General features: G+C 50.4%; 1 protein-coding gene across 1 annotated transcript in view; it reads right to left on the bottom strand.

The window, feature by feature from the left end:
- ITGA9 (integrin subunit alpha 9) overlaps positions 1 to 24,574 on the bottom strand; it is a 337,384-nt gene extending 312,810 nt beyond the window's left edge. The window contains 3 exon segments of the mRNA XM_027583039.2: positions 6,583 to 6,689; positions 8,031 to 8,158; positions 24,150 to 24,574. Coding sequence (XP_027438840.2) covers positions 6,583 to 6,689; positions 8,031 to 8,158; positions 24,150 to 24,334 — 420 coding nt within the window. The 5' untranslated portion in view covers positions 24,335 to 24,574.
- Positions 24,575 to 25,171: the final 597 nt, after the last annotated feature.

Raw genomic sequence — 25,171 nt, 5'->3', positions numbered from 1 at the left:
ATTAAACTACATAAAACAAATCTCTTCTTATTCCTTATATTGCAAACCTTCATTCCTCCCCACTTGATACTGTCTTGTGCTCACAGCATGTTTCTCAAGGAGCTGTACAAATCCATCACAAAGCATATAATTGCTCTACTCCACTAAGTAGTTGATTTTTTAAATTTTTAGTTCTGACTCAATTCTGATGGCTTGCAAGCCATCTAGTTGGCTGGCAAATGACTTCTATTTTAGCTTATAGAACTCAGCAAAGCCCTTGGCTTCCAGGGCTTACTGCATTTTATTGTATTTCTGGGCTGAAGAGACCATAAAAAGAGGCGGATGTTTATCATGGGGCATGCTGACTCTTCTAAGGAAGGACATTCTGCATTTAATGTCTAGTTTATTGTGTCATTTGTTTTTGGTTTTTTTTAAGTGCCATAAACTGTTTAAGGAGTGATCTTGAAGAATTCCTAGAAAATCCAAATATTGCTTTTCACAGTAAACTAAACTAAAATTAAAGCATTCTGTGAGGTCAGAGATCAAAGTGTCAAAGGCAGTATGCATGTAGGAAAACAACAGAGTATTTCTGAATATAAATTATAGAAAGAAAAGACTGTTTAGCCCTGATTATCATTATATATACACATGCATGTCAATCTGACTCCTACATTAAAAAAAAATTCCTAGGGACTGTCTCCAAAGGATTACTAACCCCATCAATCTCTCTAAATGAGTTCTGCTGTGAGGGAGGAAGGGGGGCAAAGCAGGGAAGAACAGGAAAAGAAGAGCATTCTCTAAAAACAGCAAGACCAAACTCAGATTCCAAATAATTCCAAATAAGGGGAGGAGGGTCTACCATCACCCCCAAATCTTAGAATCTGACATCTTTCCAGTTATAGGGATTTTTTTTTTTTACTTCCAAAAAATAAAAAGGAGAAAATGAGCAATTTTTATTTCAAAGGTCTTTTTTGTTGTATGGAAACAGCACATCCTTCCTGGGCGGGTGGTGGGGGACGGGGGGGGGGGGAGGGGGAGTGGATCTTGGGCCTCTCCCAATGGCTCAGCCACAAAGGCACGTAGGTCCCCACCCCACCCTCTTACACAGATGGCCAGAGCTATTACCACACTTCAGGTCCACCCTGCACAGCCAGGGCCAGGCCCTGGGCCACCAAGAACGTGGGTGGAGGGGGTCAGGGCCATGATGCCACAGATCTCCCCCACCTGGCAAGGAACACCCCCTCCCCGCCCCCTGCTCCAAGGGAGGACAGAGTGGCCTGGGAGGCACAGGGAAGGGGCTTCTGGGGTATTGGGAAAGTCCGTTCTGAGAATGTTAACCAAATGACAATTCATCAAAGTGAACACAAATTATTTATGTACTTTCTTGCATGTGTTATGGCTCATTAAAAGTTCTCTAAACAACAACAACAACAACCAGGAAACACTGCAACAGAAGTAAATGCAGAAATGGACCCTGCAGCTTTGAAAACAGCAGACAGATGAAAAGGGGTGAAATAGACAGGGACTGCCCTGGCATTTGGAAAGGACGCGGCATAGAGGTGAGAACGCCGTTGCCACCAGAAATAATCTAGATGCTTCCATTATTTGTCATCTGAGCCTTGGAGATGACTGAAAAGCAGAAACATCAGACTTGAACATTTTGAGGTGCCCTCCCAAATCCAATAAAAGAGTCCGTGCCTATGCTGGGTAGGTTGGTAAAAAATGATTTCTTTTTCTCTATTTCTTAAACTGTCATCTGCACGCTGGGTGTGCCAGAGGACAATGTGGGGAGGCAAGAGGCTTGCCCCTAATGCCGATGTGGTGTTTGCACCTGGTATCATTTGTTTGCTGGGGGGAAAGTGGAAGGTACCGCAACACCTGTGAGCCAAGACTAGCAGCTATGAAGCCAAAGTCAGCTCACCAGAACTGGTTGCTGGGTTCAGGGCTGAGAAAACATCATTGGTCAACGAGACACTTGAAGCCCTGTCACAGCTTTCAAATTCTCCATCTGTTCTTTACTTTGAATCAGCACCAGATGCCATTTTCAAAAAGCCCACCCCACCTCCCCCCACTTCAAACCCACCCTGGAATCCAACATTATGTTCCTTAGGGATACAGGTCCCATGCTCACACCCCAGGTACCTCCTGCGCCTTCAAAGGTGTTTGAATAACACTCGTCTTCCTGTGTTTAATTTTCAAATAAATACTTGCCTCACAAAAAGCCTTGACAGGTGGACTTGACTCATTAAAGAAAAAGCAAGTGGATAAAAGACCTCCAAAATGTAAACATGGATGATGTCACCACTCCCTGTGCCTTGCTGTCACCTCTCATCCCTCGGGCCATTTGACAGCATTTAGCCTCACGCTTCTATCCACCACTCAGTCAGCCACCAAGAAGGGATGGCAACTGATTTGCTTTCTAATTGTTTTAACAGTGACACTCAGACCTCATATTACTCAAACACACCTTTAGACACCCCTCCTTAGAGAGATTGTCTCCAAGCACTGACAGTGAAAAGGGTAAATGATGTGGCCTGTCCCCACGCAGCTTCCATAAAAAAGGAGACACACACAGGATGTTATACATACAAAGGCCATGGCATAATGCTCAGTTCCTAATGACCCAAAAGATGCTAAGCTTATTCCAGCAATCACCGTTACCAAATGACAGCCTTCAAGGAGGAAGCTGAGTCTAAACCAGGAGGACAGAGGGGGCCGGGAACAGAGAAGACTTAGGGCAAGCCTTTCCTAGCAACATGGCACGTGTGCAAAAAGCTACAAGGACAAGTCAACAACAACAAAAAAATCCAATTTAAAAATGGGCAAAGGAGTCGAACAGACATTTCTCCAAAGAAGGTATACAAATGGCCATCAAGCACATGAAAAGATGCTCAGTATCACTAATCATTAGGGAAATTCAAATATCATTAGAGAAATTCAAAACACCATCTTGCACCCACTAGGATGGCCACTAGTAAAGGAAAGGAAATGTGTTGGCAAAGCTGAGGAGAAACTGGAACCCTTCTCTTGTGCACTGTTGGTGGGAATGTAAAATGGTGCAGCCGCTGTGGGAAAACAGTGTGGCAGTGCCTCAAAAAATTAAAAATAGTTTAGCAATCCTACTTCTGGATAGATATACAAAATAATCGAAAACAGGATCTTGAAGAGCTATTTGCACACCCATGTTCATAGCAGCATTATTCACAACAGCCAAGAGGTAGAAGCAACCCAAATATCCATCACTGGATAAACAAAATGTGTATATACAAACAGTAGGATAGTATTCAGCCCTAAAAAAGAAGGAAATAGGGGTGCCTAGGTGGCTCAGTCGGGTGAGCGTCTGTTGATTTCAGCTCAGGTCATGATGTCAGGGTCATGGGATTGAGCCCCACACTGGGCTCCATGCTGGGCACGAAGCCTGCTTAGGACTTCCTCTCTCCCTCTCCTGCTGCCCCTCCTCTTGCCCTGCATGTGTGCATGCTCTCTCTAAAAAAAAATTTAAATTTAAAAGAAAAAAAGAAATACTGTCATATGCCACAATATGGATGAACCTTGAGGACATTATGCCAAGTGAAATAAGCCAGTCACGAGATAAATACTGCATGATTCCATTTATGTGAGTTATCAAATATAGTCAAACTCTTAGAAACAGAGGAATGGTGGTTGTCAGAGGCTGGGAGCAGCAGGAAAGGGCAAATTCAGTGCATACAGTTTGTTTTACAAGATGAAAAAGTTGGGAGATCTGCAGCCCAACAAAGTGCACACAGGTAATGCTACTATACTGCACATTTAAAAATGGTTAAGATGGGGCGCCTGGGTGGCTCAGCTGTCAAATAAAATCTTTTTCTTTTAAATGGTTAAGACAGTTTTATATTGTCTTTGACCACAGTTTATTTTTTTTAAGATTTTATTTATTTATTTGACAGAGAGACAGACAGCGAGAGAGGGAACACAAGCAGGGGGAGTGGGAGAGGGCGAAGCAGGCTTCCCGCGGAGCAGGGAGCCCGATGCGGGGCTCGATCCCAGGATCCCGGGATCATGACCTGAGCCAAAGGCAGACGCTTAACCGACTGAGCCACCACAGTTTAAAAAAAAAAAAAAAGGCCATGAGGAAAACAGATGCCGTCCGTCGGACGTCCCTCCTTCTCCAGCACCCATGGGGTGGCTCATTGAATGGATGAAGCAGTAATTGTGTGAAACAAGAGAACAATAGCTCTGCGTGTGATGAATTAGAGCAGGATTATCACAGCAGATTATCAGATCATAGCACCATCTCCACTAAGCACCAGCTCTGCCTTCTTGGCTTCCTTTGCTAACTCGTCCCGTGATCCTCACTGCTTTTATGTCCCCAGAGATGGCCTCCTTCTCAGACTGATTCGCAGTGACATAGAACCCTCTGGAAACAAGTTCTTGGCCACAAAGAGGTTATCCATCTGCAGGGAGAGGAAACGTTTTCACCGGAGCAACCTCTGGCTCTTGGGCATTGTGAGTTGTGCAGACCACCCCTCCTCTGCTCTGAATTTCGACCTCAGGCCACCCCGATTTGGAGATGGATCAGCTCCTTCCCTCCTTTCCAGAGGATGGCAGACCAGCATCCCAGGCCTCCTGGGGCTGCGCTGTCTGGTCAGGGTCGGGCCACTATGTCTGGAAGAATGTCGAGGCTTGGAGATGGTCCAGGAAGCCCGCAACAGTGATTAAAGCGCTGGACATGGAGACAAACAGCGGATCTACAGTGGTTCCACAGGGAGGCCCCTCCACACGGTGACAGCATCCAGCTGCTTCCTCCCTCCCCAAGGGGGCCTGGCAAGGGGCAGATGCTACATTTGTGGTGAGAAGGCAGGCCGAATTCACAAGAACAGCCTCTGCCATGGAGAACTTTAACACAAAAGTGGGCTTCTCAAAGAGGGGAAGGAGACATTTGGCCTAGACCTGTAAAGAAAACCTGTTTCCCCGGGGGAGAAAATATAAATATGTAAAACCCTCAACTTTACAGCATGTGGGCCCAAAGGAAGCTTTCAATGAACGGCAGCTGGTAATATTTTCCCTCCTCGATCTTATGCTTTAATAAGAAAAATCTTCATAGAGCTTCCAAGAAAAGCCAGTGAAAAGAAAGGGCCTATGAAGTCAGAATGCTGGTTATCTCAGTGGAGAGGGGCACGAGGAAACATTCTGGTATCAGCAACAGGGATTCAGGAGTGTGGATATGAAAACCCCACCAAGCTGTTTGCATCAGGCTGGTAAGTACTTTAGAGTTCTACCGTAATAGGAAAGAGGAAAAGACAAAGAAAAAAGTAGACAAAACTTCTGAGGCAGTTACAAATGCCTTTTTTGCTGCGTCCAATAAAACCTTCTGGAGTGATGGAAATGTTTTCTCTGTGTGCTGTCCAACACAGTAGCCAGGAGTCATGTGCCGCTACCGATCACTTGCAATGGGGCTAGTATGATTGAAAAACTAAAATTTTAATTTAGATAAATTTAAAATGTACTGACTCCATGTGGCTGGCAGCTACCTCACTGGATGGCGTAGCTCTAGGATATCACAAATCTCAAGGGTAAAGACTTTTCTTTGCACCTCCTCAAAGCACCTAATGAACCTGAGTACCTCATATGCACTTTGGGAGCCAAATAGAGTTGACCCTTGAACAACGTGGTGGTTAGGGGCACCAAACTCTCATGCACTTGAAAAGCTGCATATAACTTTTGACTCCCCAAAAACTTAATAGTCTGTTGACCTGAAGCCTTATTGAGAACATAAATAGTCAGTTAACACATATTTTGTATGTTATATATACTAGACACTATAGTCTTACAATATAGTAAGCTAGAGGAAAGAAAAAACTAAGAAAATCCTATGGAAGAGAAAAGACATTTACAGAAAATTCACCTATAAGTGGACCCATGCAGTTCCCACCCATGTTGTTCAAAGGTCAACTGTAAAGCATGAAAAATAACCTGATTTCCTAGTATATAATACTATGTAGGAATAAATAGGAATATACTACTGATACACACAACACGGGTTAATCTCAAAAGTATTGAGTGAAAGAAGCCCTACACAAAAGAGCACACACAGTAGATTTCCATTTATATGAAGTTCTAGGAATATAAAAAGTAATCCTCAGTAATACAAATCACAACAGTGGTTGCCTCAGGGTGGGACGAACTGACTAGAAAGGAACAAAGAGAACTTTTTGGGGATGACAGAAATATTCTATGACTCAGTGGGGGTGGGGGAATTACACAGGAGAGCATCATGGCCAAAACCCAAACTATAATCTTAAATTCTGTGCATTTCATGCACAGTATACCTCAAAAAACACCCACTCACGAAAATGCTTATGTAAGGAACGAGATTTCCGAAGCATTCCTCATACACATTTTGTCATGTTAAAACAACCGTATCTCTACATCCTGGAACAGACATTAAACATCTGACCAGATAAAGAAAATAAAAAGATCAGTCATTGGTCCAAGCAGTAGTCCAGAGCAGGCAACCTCAAGGCCACTCCCCCGTCGCCATGCCATCCAGCCTGCCTACGGGATCACAAGGTCATGCATCCTCAGAGCACCACCCCCCAGCACAGCACACCCAGGAGGCCTTACCAGCACGAGGCCATCAGCCTTGGGCTGCCGGGCCAGGCTCACCCCCATCCACTCATCATCCCGGTCTTCCCGGCAGGTCTTTCCACACGGCATGCCCCGGTTCTTCCCTGGATGAGAGAGAGAAAAGCCAGGCGTGCTTTGAGAAACGATGTTCTGCTGGCTGCTTTTCAAAGGGTGGTCTACAGTCCAAATGCTGGTTACCTGCCAGTGAGAAAATAAGGAACTTGGAACAAAGTGAAAATCAACTCCTTCACGACGTCCTGTGGGCTGTTTAGTTGAGCCAATATTTTTTTTCAGCACAGGACTTGCTCCGTGAAGGAAGCAGTGCGGAGATTTATGTTCTGAAGCTGACTCCGCGATCTGTTACGTACCAGGAATACGCGGTTCACAAACCCGTCATTTTGAGTAGCACTAAAGAACACTGCAGACACCTCTCCCTTTCAGCTAAAGAACATCAGAACGATTCTTCGTTTAAAAAAATACAACTAGAAGCTCTTGTTGGGAAAGAACTTTGGAGAAAGTCAGGACCTGAAGGAATTATAATAAAATAGCTCCCACAATGTGCCAAGCACAGATCTACGTATCACCTCTCTTACTTAACCTTCTGAAGGTATCTTAGTCCTGACTTTACAGGCAAGCCAGCTGAGGCCAAAGAGGCTATGGGATTTTCCCAATAAGTCCCAACTAGTAACTGGCAGAGCTGGGCTCTGAACCCAGGCGCAGTCACCCAATTCCAAAGATGATGGATCATGTATTTTCCACTGGACCTAAATGAGCTTTTTAAGACCTCCATCCATCATATCTTTCCCTACTTAAAATATAAAGCCTAAGATTGATTTTAATGGCCTCCCCCTTAAGCATAAAATCTTCACACCTTACCCCAGCCTGCTGGGGCCTGTGTGAGGCAGCCCCACCCACCCCATCAACCCCCTCTGCTTCTGCTCTCCCACTCAGCACTCCAGCTACACTCTCCTCACTCAGTACTTTAAAATGGCACATGCTTTCCTTTGCTTAGAGGTTCTGCCGTAGCTGCCCAGCTAACTACTGTGAATCTTTCCAATCATGTGTAGATCAACTAGCCACCTCCCCTCTGGTCTTCTTGCACTCAACTATTCATTTTCATGTCTCTCTGCCCACTAATTTGTAAGGCCCAGGAGGGCAAGATCTTTGCTTAGCACAAGATCTATTGGTGAACAAAGTAATAGGTACTTGACACATGATGGATGGATGGATGGCAGGGAGGGAGGACGGGAGAACGGAGGGAGGGAGGGGAGGGAGGGGAGGGAGGGGAGGGAGGGGAGGGAGGGGAGGGAGGGGAGGGAGGGGAGGGAGGGGAGGGAGGGGAGGGAGGGGAGGGAGGGGATGAATGATCAGGCCACCCTGAGAAGACAAAGAGGAAGCATGAGGGTACGGAACCCATCTCCACTTTGGCAGTGACATCCACCTACCTCGAGCCATGTCCAATTCGGTGCATCTCCGGTCGGGGTTGGTGTGGACACGGCACTTAAACACAGCCCCAGGGGACTTCACTGAAGTGCTGTACTTGGACTCTGCCTTTGGTGCACCCACAAGGACCCTGCACATCAAGAAGAAAGAACATTCTGTCACAACCCAGTACCAGGAAAGAGGAGGCTGATGGTTAAATCCTCACCCAGCCATAGGTGGGCTGCCTGAGCGCTCCCTGAGAAACCACACCCCAGTATTATCCTGTGGTAGGGGGCCCAGGTGGGAGAGCCTCCTGCAGTGAACCTGTCAGATTTTCTCCAGGCACATTTAAAGCTTCAGACTGACTGGGAACACATATAACCAAAGGGTTCCTATCTAGAACCTATAAAAAAACTCCTACAAATCAATAAGGAAAATCCAGATAGCCAACAGAACAGTGGGCCAGATAGTTGACGAAAGAAAACCAAACGGCCAATAAACGTATGACAAGATGCTCAACAACATTAGTTATCAGAGAAATCCAAGTGAGATACCACTTCACGCCTACTAGGTTACACCAAAAAGACCGAGGACATCAAGTGCTGGCAAAGATATGGGGGAACTGGAACCCTCATACCCTGCTGGTGGGAGTGCACACCATTATGACCACTTTAGAGAACTAGCCAACAGTTCCTAAGAAAGAGGAACATGGGCCTACCCGAGCACCCGGCGATCCCGTTTCCAGGAACATACCCCACAGAAATGCATACGTGGGTCTACCAGGAGACATGGACAAAGATGTTCACAGCTAAAAATGTCATGGCCGAACACTGGAGAAGACTCAAAGTTCCACCCGTGCCAGAACAGACAGGTAAATGGTGGCACAGAAACACAACAGCATTCTACACAGCAATGAAAATCAACGAGCACAGTCTCACAGTGTGAGACTGTGGCCACACACCGAGTCTCACAAAGACAGCACTGAGCAAAAGACATCAGGCCCGACAGGCACTCACTGTCTGATTCCATTTATCTGAAGTCCGAAGCAGCTGGAATTTAACTGGTCTTAGAGGTCATGCTCTGGGTTACCTCTCAGGAAGAGCAAGGGGGGCTTCCAAGAGTGCTTACGATATTCTATTTGCAACCTGAGTAGTGTCTACACAAATGTGATAACTTTTCTGGATGTGTGTGATACTTCAGTAAAAAAAATAATAATAATAAAAAGTAGGAAAGATGGAGATGCCATTTCTCTATGTCCCCCTTCTTTCCCTTGCCCCCCACCACACACAAAGCACGTATAAAGAAATAGCAGGAGGGTAGAATTATAAACCATATCCTTGACCCCGGTGCCAACCAGAGGTAGAAGAGTTCACATACGAACGGGGCAAGAACGAAGCTGCGCATCCTTCATCTTGAACAGGAGGCTGCTGTGGGGATGAGCTCTCCCCCGCAGGGCCCCTCCCCACCGGAGGACAAAAGCAAGAATTTGAAGAGGACAGAAGAGACACATTCGGGCTATGTGGACACAGAACATGGGGGAAACTGGCAACAAGCTCCCCTACATTTGTATGTATTGTTCCCAGAGAGCAGTCAAGCACAGAGCTATCGCAGAGAATACTAACTGGTACCAATCAGGCACTGTGTGCCGAGCAACAAGCCATGTGGAAAAGGCCTTGTAAGGTGAGACTTTGAACAAGAGCTACACCTGTGTCCAAAGAGTAGCAAATTCCAAGCCACTGCTCAAGGAGAACATGAGCTGCTCCTTCTGTGTGGCAGACAGGAAAGGAGATGCAATTCTCCTCGAAAGGTACCAGGCACATTGTGAAATATACTATACCCCACTGGCCTTGGAATAGAATGCAAGCGGGAAAGTGGGCTAGCAGAGGTTAGAATGACCCCGGACAGGCTCCCCCCACTTTGTCCTGAAGGCCACCTTCACCTTGGGATCATGATCTTCACCCCCAACCTGGCCACAGAGTGACACTGCACCCTGGCTGAAAGGAGTGGAGATCTAGAGATCAGACAACAAAATTCTGGGACCCTCAGATGGACCCACAGCAAAGGCTGAACAGCCATACCAATCTGGCTCAGAGATGTGGGTCCTATCTTAATTCCCACTGCCTCCGAGCCCAATCCCTCAACGCCCAGAACACAAAGGATCGCTGAGGATACACGGAGCCAGGAAAACCTACCCTTACTGGAGTGTTTCTTTCCAGGTCGGTCTCAAGAGTCTGTACTTGATTCCGTGCAGCGTCTGAGAGGCACAGGCTCCGAAGCTTCCCGGGAAGCCCCTCAGTCGCACCCCAGGAAGCTGCCCCTCCAGGCGCTTGCCCACAGCTCCCGCTCCTGAGGCCTCCCCACGGTGGGCCCCAGCTGCAGACTCCCCAGGCAGCAGTGGGGCTGGAACCCAAAGCCTTCGGAAATCTGAGCAAGCACTTTCCCACACGGACCACACCAGGGGAGTCGGGCTGACTCAAATGCATGATGACACGCAAAACGCAACTCTAGTGAGGAGAAAGCCACATTAAGGGATCCATTTCCCTACTGACTTCTGGGGCTGAGCTTCAGAGCCACCAGGACAAGCCAAGGGTTGCTCTCGATAATGCCAGTTATGTTTTCACAGGTGAGAAGAATTAGCAGTTTGACAGGTTGAAACGGCCAAAACATCCCCGGCCTTTCCACGTGTCAGGTTGTAGGAGCTGAGGAACATAAAATGCCTCCTGCGCTCAAAAACCCCAGCGGGACGGGGCTGGGTCCCAAGGTTCCCACAAACTCCAAATTTACATTAACACAGTGAATAAATGTCACTTGCAATTCATTTTGTAAACATTACAAAAATTAGACCAAGGGGAGAATTATTCTCATACCAAGGGAGGGAAATGGCTGCAAGAAACAAGCTGTTTCTCTATCCCAACCCCCGCCCCCAGCAAATGTCACGGGAACCCTGGTCATGACAGCACCACTGGGCCAAATTCAGCGACCGAGGTTCACAGGTTATCCTGGGAAAGGACCCTGGAGGGCGAAATCCCAGGTACTGCTTCTTCTAGCCTAGAGCTGAGACCCAGAGGGGCGAAGTTTATATCAAAATCTCAGGCGGAAAAAGGATCCACTGAATTGTTTTTCCCTTCCAAACCCAAGGTACTCAAGGGTTCGACCAATGGCTAATTAAGCACTGATAACAATGCTCTGGGTCCAACTCTCCATCAGCTGGTCAGATGAGAAGGTTTTTCCCGAATCCTTTGTAGTGGGAAATGAAGCAAGATATGGGGGGGGAGGGTGTAGACACGTATGCGCTCACTGGGATGGCACGGTGTAGCACGAGCTTGTATCTCTGTGTTTACAGAAAGCTGTGGCTTCCTCCGCAGCCTGCGCTCTTCTTTACCTAGGCCACCAGCCAGCAAGACTGCTGCTGCAAGCCAGCTGATGAGCCTGTCTCTTCTGAAGTTAGTTCAGCGGGCTCTCCGCCAGGCGAATCCCAAGAGATGAAGAGCATGCAACCGCCCAGAGTTCAGGACAAACCACCACAAAGATGCCATCTGCCTTTTCTCTCATTATTCTCTGAGTTATAAAGAGACAGCCTGGCCACTTCCAGTATTCTCCCAAATCTTCCCTGGTACCCCTGACAAGACACTGAGAAGTTTCCTTCCTTTGTACAGTTACCATATGGAAGGGCCCGAGTGGCCCCACCAACAGGCTCCCGTCAATAAATCATCAGGCTGATTTGCACCTCTGTGGGCTACTCCAAGTGTGGTCCTCCGACCAGCAGCCTGGAGAACACCTAGGAACTTGATGGAAATTTGGAATCTCAGATGCTAAATCAGAACGTGCATCTTAACCAGCTCTCTGGCTGACGTATCGTCTAAGAGGCACGATATAACCACCTACACTGATTACAAATCATCGTGTTCCATTTGGAGCCAATGTGAACAGATGACTCTTGAGAAGTGCGACTCTCCTCCTATCCTAGCCCCAGTTAAAGATGCACTCAAACTGCAAAGACATTTTAGAGTCCTCTCATTAATTCACAACTCTAGCTTTCTAATTACAAGGACAACCAGCAGGTATCTGGCACTTGGAGTGGGCACGTGCTGGGCGAGGCTCCTTAAAGGCAGAATTGCATTTAATCTTCAGAGCAATCCTATGGAAGGCATGATTATCCCCATTTTACAGATGGAGAAACAGGTGGCCAAAGATAGTCACGGGACATGCCCAAGCCCACAAACACGGCGAGGTGCCACATGGCAACACACACCCCGGCAGTCGCGTGCAGTGTCAACCCCACTATTCTGCCCACCCTACAGCAGCCAGAGAGCAGGAAACGGGAGCCAACAAGTGCAGAGCGACCAGCCACCTGCTGCCAGCCACCACATGTGATCTTGCATGCAAAAGCCCTCATGAGGCTCAGCCCTCACAGGTGGCTCCCAGGTTAGAACTTTGATTGGGAATGTCTGTCATGCCCCAGGACTGGGATTTAGAATAGAAAGAAGCCCTTTACCCTTCCACATCGGGCTGAATATCGATCACCTTCTTGTTTTTCTAAAACGTGTACATTGCTGGCACAGAGATGCCCAGAGTTCTCACATCTGTCTGGAGATGGGGGCCCATGTGTTCATCTGCCGGCACCAGTTATGCTCCCGGGTGGTCCGATCTCTTGCTCAAGGTAAGCCTGTTGGGCAGGTTCTTGTGCATTTTACTCAGAGGTGGTGGGTTACACCATTGGTAAGCAGCAGAGCTCGGATTTAAACCCTGGGCATCCACGTCCAAGGGCGTCCTCCTTCCAGTCCTCCAAACTCCCTCCTCTTGTGGCAGTTTAAACACCCTCTATTTTTCTGACACGGTCACCTCCTCAGTGGTCAAGCTGGCTACAAAGAGTCCACTTCCGCCACCACCCATCTGCTCTGAACCCATCCCTCACATCAGGAGAGCAAACAGCAGGTAAATGCCCCAGCTAGCGGGTGACAGAGAAGCCCCAAGCTGCCTCCCCGGGGAAGGCTCCCACCCTACCCACAAATACCACAGCCGTGGTTCCTGAGGGCAAAATTACAGTGCGATCGAGGACGGCAACTGGGCATTGAAAACCTTACATGCATTAGGCTTACTTTCGTGCATTTGAACCCAATGCCAAAGCTTCCCCAGGGACCCACGTGTCAGTGACATGAGTGGAATCTAATCATTGCGTGTCCCACCACACTGCCCAGAAACCCCAGGAATCACTCCGCCTCCCTCACTGGGCAAAAAATAGCCAAGACTTGAACAGAGAGAGGGCTGGTTGGTGCCAGGGAGCCACTTCTGACCACATGGGACCCTCCACTCCCAGAGAGGAGAGACTCTCCGGGGCCAATGCTTGCCACCTGGAGCTGGTGAACCTGAAAGGACTCAGAAACTCCTCTTTTTACAGTTGGGGAAACTGAGGCTCTGACTCAAACCAGGGGATACTAACTGTGTTTAAGGGTTTTAAACTAATAGTTCTGCTTGAATTCTAAGCTTTGAGGGCCAGTTACTCAGGGGGGTAACATGTAAGAAGCACGGGGCTAACACAGGGTTCAAGTTCTGCCACAACCACTGACAAGAAACTTACCTGAGGTCACATAGCTTAACTAGTCTGGGCCTCAGGTTTCCTCCTCTGCAAAATAGGAAGAATTAAAATGTACCTAGTAAGGGTTCTTGCAAGGTTTAAGACAGTGTTTATAAAGTACCTAGGACGGAGCTTGGTACAAAGTTGGTGCTCAGTGAAACGTGAGAATGTTAGACAGTAGGCCAAACACCCTAGCACCCAACTCACCCCAGCTTCCCCTCTTGACAGCACTCCCAGGAGCTCATCAGAATCAGGAATTTATTCAGACGCTCAGCTGAGCTCATAGAAATCCAGGAATGGCTCGGACACTCTCACCACTAGCAGCAGACCGCAAAAGTAGCCATGATTCTCCATTCTTCCTGTATCCATGTCCTTCTCCATGGGGCTTTGCAACTTCTTCCTTCAGGAGGTACAGTCTATTCCCACCCTCCAATCCCTTGAAAGTGGGCAGGCCTTGTAACTTGCATTGGCCAACCAAATGTGACAGAGGGGGCATGGTTTGACTTCCCAGCTTTGGCTTCAAGAGACCACGCATCCTTCTGCTTGCTCTCTTGGCACCCTGCCCAGCCACCACGGGTACAAGCCCATGCTGCTGGGGGACGAAAGCCACGTGGAGATGAGCCATCCCAACTGAAGCCATCCTAGACCAGCCGGCCAGCGAGCCCACCCAGAAGCTGACAGGAGACACATGCATGAGCCCAGCTGAGAGAAGAACCATCCAGCTGAACCCAGTCTAAACTGCCGACTGCAGATTCATGAGCTAAGAAATGGCGATTGGTTTAGGCCACCGGGGCTTAGGGCAGCATGTGACACAGCAACATCGTGGGAATAGAAAACAGATCATCAAGATAGGACAGGCCCCTTCTGAAGGGAACTGGCCTGTGGCACCTCCACTGTCCACTAACTGCTCCTGAGTCCAGCCCACTGACCTAGCTCTGCAGCCGAGAACTGCTATGACTGGTTCTCCAGCTCCCTGGTGTCCTTTCCTGCCCCCAAAGGAATCTTACTGCCAACCAGGACCACAAACTTTTACTGAGGGCCCTGATAGGGGAAAGGCAGGGTGGGGTGACAAACAGCCCCGAAGAATGTGCCGCCACCTCCTCTCCAGCTCTGTGAGCTCAGGCAAGTCCCCTGGCCACTCAGGACCTCCCTCATCCTTACAAGATGATACAAATGCACAGTCCCCTTCCCAAGACAGCAGGGAGACACAAAAAGGAATGGCAAATGGCAAAGTGTTGGCAGGCGGGTGCATCCAGGACAGCCCGACTTTTGAGAACAGGTAGGAGTTTCCATCTGTCAAGGCCAAGAGCAGACAAATGCTCTCAAAAGAAGCATGGGGGCACTTTTTCCTCCTCCTTAGGATATGGATACCTTGGACAGGGGCTTGATGGGGGAGGGGACAGCAGCAAAGCTGACCCTGAGAATGGCCAGACAAGCATTAAGTCAAGTCCATCTGGGTTCAAATCACAACTCTGCAATCTACTTGCTGGGTAACTTCGGGTTTGGCTTCTGCACCTCATAGTAGCCCCACTGCATCAGAGTGAGCAGGAGCATAGCACCTCTGGCACAGAGAAAGTACTCACAAAGGGCTGGCAATAATATTTTTACCCTGGGAACTTTAGGTTGGAGCTAAGAAAGGGCGGGAGAGGGGTACAATCCAAACGCTGAGTCAGAGAATGAAACAGGTGACTTCCATGCCCAACTGAGACAGAGCAGCCGCTCAGGCAGGGTCCCCGTCCTCGGAGAGGCCTCAGTCTGCTGGTGGCTCTGTCAGGGACTGAAGTGTCCTCGGAGGCAGCTGCCCTGGCCGGGGCCTCGGGTCTTGGCAGATGCACCAAGCAGCAGCAGCTGGAGAAGGAAGCATGATAGAAGGGCCAATTTTCTCCTTCCCTACCCCCACCCCCGCCCCCGCCCCCAGAGCATCAAGTAAATGCTAAAATCCAAGAGCGGCAAGCTACAGACTCCTGGGGGGTTTGAGTAAAAGCCATGGGGTCCTCCTGGTGCTTTCTTGTGATAATTTTCTTCTCCAAGAAGAACAGGTCAACACTTTTACCTTTATCCTTTTGGACTAAAATTCTCACCACGACCCCCAACCGTAGAACTCTCAGACTTGTGTGGAGCCCAGGATGGGGGGCCAGAGCTCCCCACAACAGGGGCAGCCTCCCACCTGCTTAGAGAAGAATGGAGCATGCAAAGCTCTGGGATATACAATCCCACAGGTCTCCAATTAAAGGAGCCATCTCAGAGCCTTTCTGGAAGCAGGATGTAAATGAACACACAAAATTGCAGATTTATGTAGAGCATGACCAAAATTTTAGAGACCGCACATAAGAAGTGCATCTTACACAGGACTATCTTGTTCATTTCTGTATTGAGTATGGACACACTGATTTTGATAAACAAATAAAGGTATCAACAAATGTACTGAAAGCACTCTTTCAGCATCTCAAGTCAGGATGAAGATGACCATTAGTTCCCACGGCCAGGTCAAAGTAACAATAAAAAGAACTACTGGTATTTATCCAGGGTTTCCTATGTGCTGGAGGTAGTGTTCCAGGCTTTGTAGACATCGCCTCATTTAAGGCAAGAATGCAATGAGGGAGAAACTATTATTCCTCTTTTCCAGAGAACTGAACAAGACTCAAACAGCTGAAGGGACTGAAGGCCCCCCAAAGGTCCCTGAGGCTGAAACAGCTAAATGGGGGCGGGGCTGACCTTGAAGCCCACCCTCGTCGCTGCCATGGACTTGTGGCACTCTCAACAGCCCCCCTTTTAAGGCATAGGAACCACGGGTTTGGTTGTTGCTAGGAAATCAAGGGCCACAATGAAGGCAGAGCCAGGAAGAACGCCACTCCCTGTGTCTGGAACATCCACTCCCTAGGACCCATCGCGGTGGTAAGAGGTGCAATTGCACATTTTGGAATATCCTGCACAATGCCGGTTTTGCTCTCGGCTTTGTACACATCGCAGCATTGGAACACGGGTCGGCCAGGACAGGGTAGGAGGGGCCACCTGGGCTTCGACACACCAAGGGATGTGTGGACACAAAGATGGTTTTGTGTTTTTTAGTTTCAGGTTTTGGGGGACACAAAGCATCCTCTCTCACACGTTGGCCACTGGCGCAGAAAGTCTGACTGGGCGGGTTTCTTTAACAAAGTTACAAATCCAAGGGTGAGTCCTGAACATTGGCCGCCACAGCTACCTTCCCCATCCCCTCTCCAAATAGAGCTGCTTCTTAAATGGGAATAAAGAGATGGTAACAAAAGCAGCCCAGGAAGGTTAGAATGGATATATAGAATATTCCAGAATGTGCCATCTTTCCTAGGACACTTCTATCTTACCCTCACACAGATGTGGCAGCAGGCCCTACAAATGTCCCTGGCAGAGTCTCTGGGTCCCTGTTTACCTGGTGATCAAGCATCTCTGGAAAGCAGAACCCCGGTTTCCCCCCACAGGGGGCCAGTAGGTCATGAATAAGTAATGAGTCCCCCACAGGGAAGCTACCACTAAAATAATTCCAAAACTTTCCCAGCAAAGCCAGGCAGGACACAACCTCATGAGACAGATGCTTGGATGCCTTGAAGCCCCAAATTCAGACTCCTGACTCTGTGAGCGGCAAAGACACACACCCCAGCTCTACCACTTTGGCCATGTGACCTGGGCAAGCAAGGCCTCTGTGGGTCAGTGTTCCCCTTTGTGAATGGGGCTAGAGGGACAACCAGCTGAGACTCAAGAACATTAAATGAGCTGATGTATCTAAAGCATGTACAACAGTACTCCACACATGGTAAGTACTCAATGGGCCTGGCTGCTGCCACCATGTTGCTTCAGCTGTGAACTGAAACTCACAACAAAAGACTTTTCTGCTCTCCCACAGAGCAGAAACTGGGGACCCAGTGAGCCTGTGGTTTCAAAGACTCTAGATTTTTCCCAATCTGGGATTCACTTTCACTTTCTAAGGCTCCCTCAAAAAAAAAAAAAAAAAAGTCATGATATAACACTTTCTTCTGCTTTGGTTGGTCACTAATCCACTTGGCTTAATGGTTTGTGGTTCACAAGGTACCAGGAATGAGGGACTACTGCTCCCTCTGGTCAGGAGCTCATCAGCTGCCCGATGCTTCAAAGTAAAGGGGGGCTCTCTCCCTCCTCCATCCTTCCCCTGCGACATCCCTGAAATCAGGAAGAGGCACCCTGGGAGTCAGCCGGCAGCTAGAATGCTCTGGAGTCTGCTTTAGGTCAGAATCCTAATGTTCCCCATGCTGACCCAGTGTAATAAGCAAAGGCACAGATAATCCCCACCCAGGATGGCTGGCCGAGGAGCACATCGCATACCTTCCTAACAGCAACTCACAAATGATGGGCTCCACGGCAGCCATGGAGGCGTGCATCCCCGTGTCACCTCATGTCGTTCAGCTGCAAGGGGGCAGTCAGCTGACAGTCCCCAGCGGCAGCCCCTTCAGCATGGCCAGAGCAATCATGCTAAGGCCATGCTCCTCCCAGGCAGGCCCAGCCAATGACCAATTATGATCTTGGTGGGGGGAGGGGGTCTCCCTGTCGAGTTGATAGACACCCTAATCAGATCTACAGCACAGTCTGAGGCTCTCCCTAGCCAGTCCTGCTCCCTGCCCCCTATTCTTTCATAGCCCCTACCCGACCCCCAACACTTCTCTCGTATTCCTATCTCTGCCTGAGCATCCGCTCCCAGAGGACGCTCACGGACGCAAGCCCCCAGTCAATGTGCATTGATCACCCAGACCAGGGCAGGCTTTGGACAAGGTAACTAAGCTTCAGTTCTCTGACTGGCAAACTGCAAACCACTCACCAGCTTGTCCCGAAGATTCAACTAAAGACTAGGATGCCTGTGAAGGCCTCTGACCTCTTGTAGATAGATGCCCAGCAAATACTCTCTGATGGGATTATCAATTTTTATTTCTTAAAGTTAGAGCCTACTCCCTTGATTTCTGAGAACACAGTGGCTTCTTTTAATACACGTGAAAACATTTTCCCTAGACAAATCACAGTAAGAGTTATCAGAAAAAGACCATTTCCGGACCAGCAGCAAGTCCGTGGGGAGTCAGAGTTGGCTGGGGCCCAGCTCTTCACACCCTCACACCCAGAGCTGTTAGTGACTAGCTGAGAAGAGTAGTCTTCTTGCCCCAGGTTCTCCCCTGGTCAAGACAGCTGCCTCTGCCCCTGCCAGGTTTCAGCACTAGCTCAGGAAACAGCACCCTTGCCAGATTCTCTAGCTCCTCAGGGAAAAACCCTGGAGACCCCAAGAGACACTCCCTGGGACCCTAGAACTCGGGCCTCACACACACACCATACCTTCCTGAGAGCTTACTGCAGGGCAGTAAGAACGAGGAATAAGGTCTGAAAATGCGACTTCCAGAAAAACCAGATGGAGAGGGGAGCCACACTCCCACCTGAGGGCCTGACATGGGCCAGAACTCTGCAAAGACATGCCCCGCGCAGGTTAGGAGAGCGGTCACTGCCATTTCTGGATGTCTCCCCACAAAGACGGGCAGTGGGGGACAGCAGGGACCATGATCCCCGGGTCCCCCCTCGAGAGGTTTTACCTTCACGGGCGTCTCCCCCTCTGCCCCTCTGAACAACCAGTGCCTGCCCAAGCACAAGCCTCTCCCCCATCAGAGCCCACAGCTTAGATTTTGCCTGGGACACAATCCCTTCACTTATCAGATGGCAGGTGGTTTCCATTCCCAAATCCCTCCACCTTAGCAGAGCTGCCACTCCGGTGTCTGACAAGGGAAAAGACAAAGAAATCAGCCCCCCTGGCTGTCCACTATTAATCCTGAGCTTGCTTTAAGCATCCCCCCGCCTTTTTTTTTTAAAGTTTTATTTATTTGACAGAGAAAGACAGCAAGAGAGGGGACACAAGCGGGGTAGTGGGAGAGGGAGAAGGAGGCTTCCCGCTGAGCAGGGAGCCCGATGCGGTGCTCGATCCCAGGACCCTGGGATCATGACCTGAGCCGAAGGCAGACGCTTAACCGACTGAGCCACCCAGGCGCCCCTAAGCACCCCCACTTGTTTTGATACACAAATATGCCAAGGGTTCGTTTCTCCTTTTTCTTCAGTCCTCATCTCATCTTTGTCTAGCCCTTTAGAACTTAACTCATTGCTCTAAACCAGCCCTGTCCAACACTCTCCACGGTTAAGTGTTCTGTGTACTGTCCAGTACAACAGCCACTGGCCACATGTGGATGGTGAGCACTTGAAATGTGGCTAGTATGACTGAGAAACTGAATTCTTGATTTTATTTGGTTGTAATTAATTTGTATTTAAATAGCCATCGTCTGGCTAATGGCAACGGCACTGGCAGTGCGTCTAGCTCGTTCTCTTAATTCTCAACCTTAATGCAAATGGAGAACGTTATGTTCTCCTTGGCTCTGAATTACCTCCTATTCCTCACTGAATGATGCTCTGACAGCCTTAACAAAGCAGAAAGCAGGCGTGTCTTCCATTTCCAAGCACTTGCTCCGTGCCTGAGCACAGCCGTCTTGATGTGTCCCAGGAGATGGAGCAGGAAGCACGTCGCCAGAAAGGAAGCCAATGCACCCAATCACCTCGGACTCCAGGGCGTCTGGGGCAGAGAGGAAGGACGGGAGGGGAGGGGTGTGAAAGAAACCCACTTTGGGGGCTGGACGCCAGCCGGGCTGCATTTATTTATATCACAGGGTGTTACAGTTGTCTGCCCTGCAGCTGAAGAACTGGGACACGTCTAAGGAAATGGGACAGAAATCGGCTTTGTTCATATTCCCTGGCACCTACTGCTGTTGCTCAAAGGGTGCAAGACGACTTGGGGGCAGGGGTGGTGGCGAGAGGTACAGGAGAGGAAGCTAGCTCTGGCAGGCAGACACCCTCTGAGTGCTGTCGCAAAAGAGGAAACTGAGTCATGTGCATGTTTGTATCCAAACAGATACAAATGACATCTGTAACACTGTCCAGGATATTCGGGTCCACCTGGCCATGGGGACAACTCGCACTGCCTAGAGCACAGCAACAGAGGAACCAGGTTCTGGGTCTGGGCTCTTGCTCCTGATGCAACAGGACTGCAAAAGCTGTGTTCAAGCCCCAAGGTTTAGAAAAGCAAGGTCACCCCCAGCTCTAGCAGGGATCTAGGACTTTCTGACCCATGACAATTTTGGCTTAAAAAAAGAACCCACAGGTATGCTCGGTTATAGGATTCAAGAACAAATCCTAGCTCTCCTGGCAGAGCATACACACGTGCTTTGTGATGTGTACCTGGGGTCCGCCTTAATGCCACGGACCCCCAGTGGAAGAGCCCACAATGACCCTGGTGCCTGGGCTCTATCCCACCCCCTCCAGCACATTCTTCTTGCTCCTTAGCGTATCTACAACAAATCCTTCTACCTGTAAAAAGGTGTTTAATTAGCAGGATGCCAACTTATTAAACCACTAATGCTGAATTAAGAAGCTAAAGAGTAATTTCCTAAGAAAGACACCAGATACAAGGTTAAATTACCATTTTCCTTCTTTTCAAAGTTTCAATGTATAACTTTTCCTTTTCATGTCTATCACTTACTTCCCACACCCATTTTGACTATTTGTGATCTTTTTAAGTTCCCCTCATGTAGATGGCTAAGCTCCTCTCCCACACTGGATCAGTCCTTTAGCAAATCATTCCAAAACTCCAGGGCCTGAATCAATGCATTTCTCTAAAATACACACTTTACCTTCACTGGCACTTTGAAAATGCATAGAAAACACCTCAAAATCTCCCTCCTCTCTGACCCAGCAATTCTAAACCCAGGAATTTACTCGAAGGAAATAATTAAGGATGCCCGCAAGGCTTTAGTTACAAGGAGGTTTACCCCTGCTGTTGTTTATAATCATGAATAATTGGAAACAACCTACATGTCCCTCAAGAGGGGTTAAAAGATCCAGGGCCCTGGGACTGCCTGATAGGAAGAGACCATCAGTCGCTAAGTCAATCAACTAACCCCAGAGCTAAAAGTTAAGATAGAGACATAGGGTCGCTCCAGATTCCACTGAGCCTGAATCTTGTAAATTTAGGGTGACTACCTTTAAGAAAATACAAAATTAGGACTATAAGATGAGGCACAGGGTCTTGCTAGGGGACCATGTGAGTTAGGGGTCTTTGGTGGAAGTTTCATTAGCCCCGTGGCAAGTCTAGTCTTGAGAAAGAAAAGAAAGAGAAGGGAGAGGAGGTTGGAAGTCTATTGCTTCAAGAGCCGCAGCTGACAAAGTCTGGGCAGCATCATCAGCTGAGAATAATGTTCACGGTCTAAGACAAAGAATATTTGGGGGAAGAGAGAGGAGAGAAAAGGATAAGAAGGAAAATACTTGGAAAAAGCCCCAGGAGCACAGATATCAGGGACGTAGCAAAAACTATGATAAAAATTAACACAATGTGGGGCAAAAAAAGAAAAAGGAAATTTGCTTTAAAAAGATTTCCGTCAAGTTTAGTCAGTACCTGGAAAACTATAGGGACAAGCCCTCCAACGGGTAGAGCAGCATGCTCATATCAGGCGCAGACAGGGTACTTTTGAGACCAGCAGGCTGGCTGTTGATGGGTTCCTTAGGACCCCAGAAATATCTGCCCCACATCTTCACTGGCACCGAGGCCACGCACCAGCATTACCTTCCAGTTGCACCCCCCCCCCCCGCCATATACCCTGGGTGCCAAGTTGAAGGCCAGTCTGTCATTTCCTACAATCGCCAAGTCTATTCCAATCACAGTTTTTCCTCATCTCCTTTTTGAAGCAAAGCAGGTTCAACTTTTTTCCTATGTCAAACTTGCTCTTGCCTCTCCCCCCCCCAACCCCCGCCCGTTGTTCTCCACCTAGGGCAGCTCTGACCTGTGGCCGATCCAAATCCAGGTGATCAGGTCTTCTTCTTCTCCCCTGAGCTGAGCCATTAAAGAGCCCAGAGGCGCAGCTCCACTGCCTACCTTTTTCTCTAGAGCGCCCTGCCCAGAGAAGCCCTTCTATTCCTCACTGCTCTCCCCACAGACTTTGTGCCAAGGTCACAGTCCAGGAGCCCAGCGGGGGATTCTGGGATGTGTTCTCCAACTGCTCCTGCTGCATTCTCTACCAAATTCAAAGCCCACTGAGCATGCAGGACATGGAAAAGGTGTTCAGCCTGCTTTGCTTTAAAAAGGGGGATTTGGCAATGCAGAAAAAGGCAGTCTGGCCTTAAACTCGGCAACTGGGGTAAATGGTAGGGAAGGAGATGTGGAACTGGACAGGGGCTACACAGGACTTTACAAATTGGTTTTCTTGAAGGCAGTTCTCAAAAACATGATTGTTAACGGGCTGGCCAGTCACGGAGTCCCATCTCCCCCCTCCCCACCCCGTTCCAGAAATGCCTCAGGACTCAGATCTACAAACTCACCCTTTTCGGTCAGCCTCTGTCCAATTCAGAGCAGGGACTGTCCCTCAGAGCTGCATGCTGAGAGCACACACTACTGACCTCGCCTTCCCAGCCTGCATCCCCTAAGGACACTCACACTGGTGACCACACAATAAAACCAACTCCAGACTAGTTGTCACCCAGGGGCCCACTGGGCCATGACCTTGAATAGGGGAACTGTCTGCGGCCTAACGCTCTGATGAAGAGGTGACCCTTGTGTGCTGTGGGATTCCCACTTGTCCAGGGAAAGGGTCAAAGAGGGACCAACCCCATCTCAGAGCTTCTCCTCAGGGGCTGAGCACTCAAGCACTGTACCTCTTAGCCGATAGCTCTTAATGGGGAGAGCTCCCACCCTTTGGGACTCTCAGGGAGCAACTGGACTCCTTGACCTCTACAGAACCACATTCCTCTCCTAAAACAAGCACTCCGGGTCAGAGGACCTGTGTGAAATGAGGCCCAGGCTGCCCCAGAGATCACCCGCCAGCCTTATCACCCAGGGTCCTGGACCATCCTCCTTTCCAGCATCCTGGACCCTCTCTGCTCGCTTCTTCAGAAGATCTAGTAAGGAAGGAGAGGGCCTCTGGACCGTAATGTGCCCTTCGGGCTGCCAGACACTCACCTCTGGGGAGCCCCACTCCTCCCCTACACACACAGCCTGTCCCCCTGACGTCCCGGGGTCACCGCACTTCCTTGGCGCCACGCACCAGAGTGGCTTGAAGCCGGGGAGCGCTGGGTGGGGTGTCACCAAGAGCTCCCCGACACCGAGGAGTCTACATCTCGAGTGCCCGGTCTCTTCGGGCCCTGGGGCATTCGGCAGAGGCCCCTCGGGGGCAGAGGAGCCAAGTTTCTTAGCGACCGAGAGAGCTAAGGCTCGTCGGGCTGGGAGGCCGAGGGGACCGCTCTCGGGGCTCTCCCCGCTCACGCCGGCCCGGCTGCCTCCGACCCCAGGCGCCCACCGCAACGTCGGCGGGACCAGAGACCGGCGGCCGGCGTCCTGCCCGCCTGTCGTCTGCGGCTGAGCTGCGCGTCGCCGAGACCTTGCAATCTCCCCCTCGGGACCGCGGCGTGGAGGCGGCCGGAAAAAGCAGCGGCGGCGGGCGGGGGGCCGAGGCGCGGGCGGGGGCGGCGGCCGGGCCGGGGCCGCGGGGACACTCACCAGCGCGTGTTGTCGTGGAAGTGCTCCAGCACCGCGTAGCCGAAGAAGGAACCGGCGGGCCCCTGGAAGCGCACGGGGCGCTGCGGATCGAGGTTGTAGGCGCCCGCGGGGGTCCCCGCGGCCACCAGCGCTAGAAGCAGCGCGCGGAGCCCCCCGGCGCCCCTCCGCGCCGCCGGGCCGCCCATCCCCAGCCGGCCGCCGCCCTCCGCTGTGCCCCGCGAGCAGGGCGCCGAGCGCGCGGGCGCCGGGGCCGCGGGGTCCGCCGACGGCCGGGAGGCTCCCGGAGGCGGGAGCTCTGCGCTCCGACGCTGGCGGGAAGCGGCGCTGGCCCCGGGGCGGTAGGCCGAGCGGGCGCCGAAAGCGAGCGCAGGGGCGGCCCGGAGCGGGCGGCGTCCTCAGTCCGGCCGAGAGGTCTGCGCGCTTGGAGCGAGCGGTCCCGGGCCGGGCGGTGCTGGACTGCGGAGAGGCGCGCCCGCGGGGTGGGCGGCCCAGAGGCGAGTGGTGGGACGGCGCGCCGGCGCCCTCTGCCGGCCGCGAGCCCACCCCGGGGATGGCGCCAGCGGCGGGAGAGAGTGGGAGACCCGCCCGGGGGGGCCGGGGCTGCAGCACCTCCCACCGAACCCTGGGCCCCCAGGCCGGGAGAGGCTTCCCTAATCCTCCCCGCAGCTGCGTGCTCGCCCGCACTGCGGGGGTCGCGGGGTCTCCCGTTCCCTCTCGGTCTCACACCGCACCAAGGACCAAAGGAAGCCGGGTTAAGGATTGCGTTTATATTCTAGCCCTGCCCATCTGCTGCCCCTTGACCGGGCTGTGAGACAACCCAGGGGAGAGGAAGCGCTCAACCAATGCCACCTGAGGTTGTTACTAACAACCAGATCCACGAGGGAGTGAACCGAGCACCTTTCCCTATTCCACTCACCTGGTCTCCTACACCATTGATCCCTTAGTGTGGTCTCCGCACCAGCAGCATCCACATCACCTGGGAAACCCGTAAGAAATGTACCCCAATCGGTTCCACTCCAGAC

Source organism: Zalophus californianus, chromosome 1 (genome assembly GCF_009762305.2).
Source record: "Zalophus californianus isolate mZalCal1 chromosome 1, mZalCal1.pri.v2, whole genome shotgun sequence".
NCBI lineage: Eukaryota > Metazoa > Chordata > Mammalia > Carnivora > Otariidae > Zalophus > Zalophus californianus.
The sequence above is the reverse complement of the archived record's forward strand: the minus strand, read 5'-3'. Positions and strand labels throughout refer to the sequence as shown.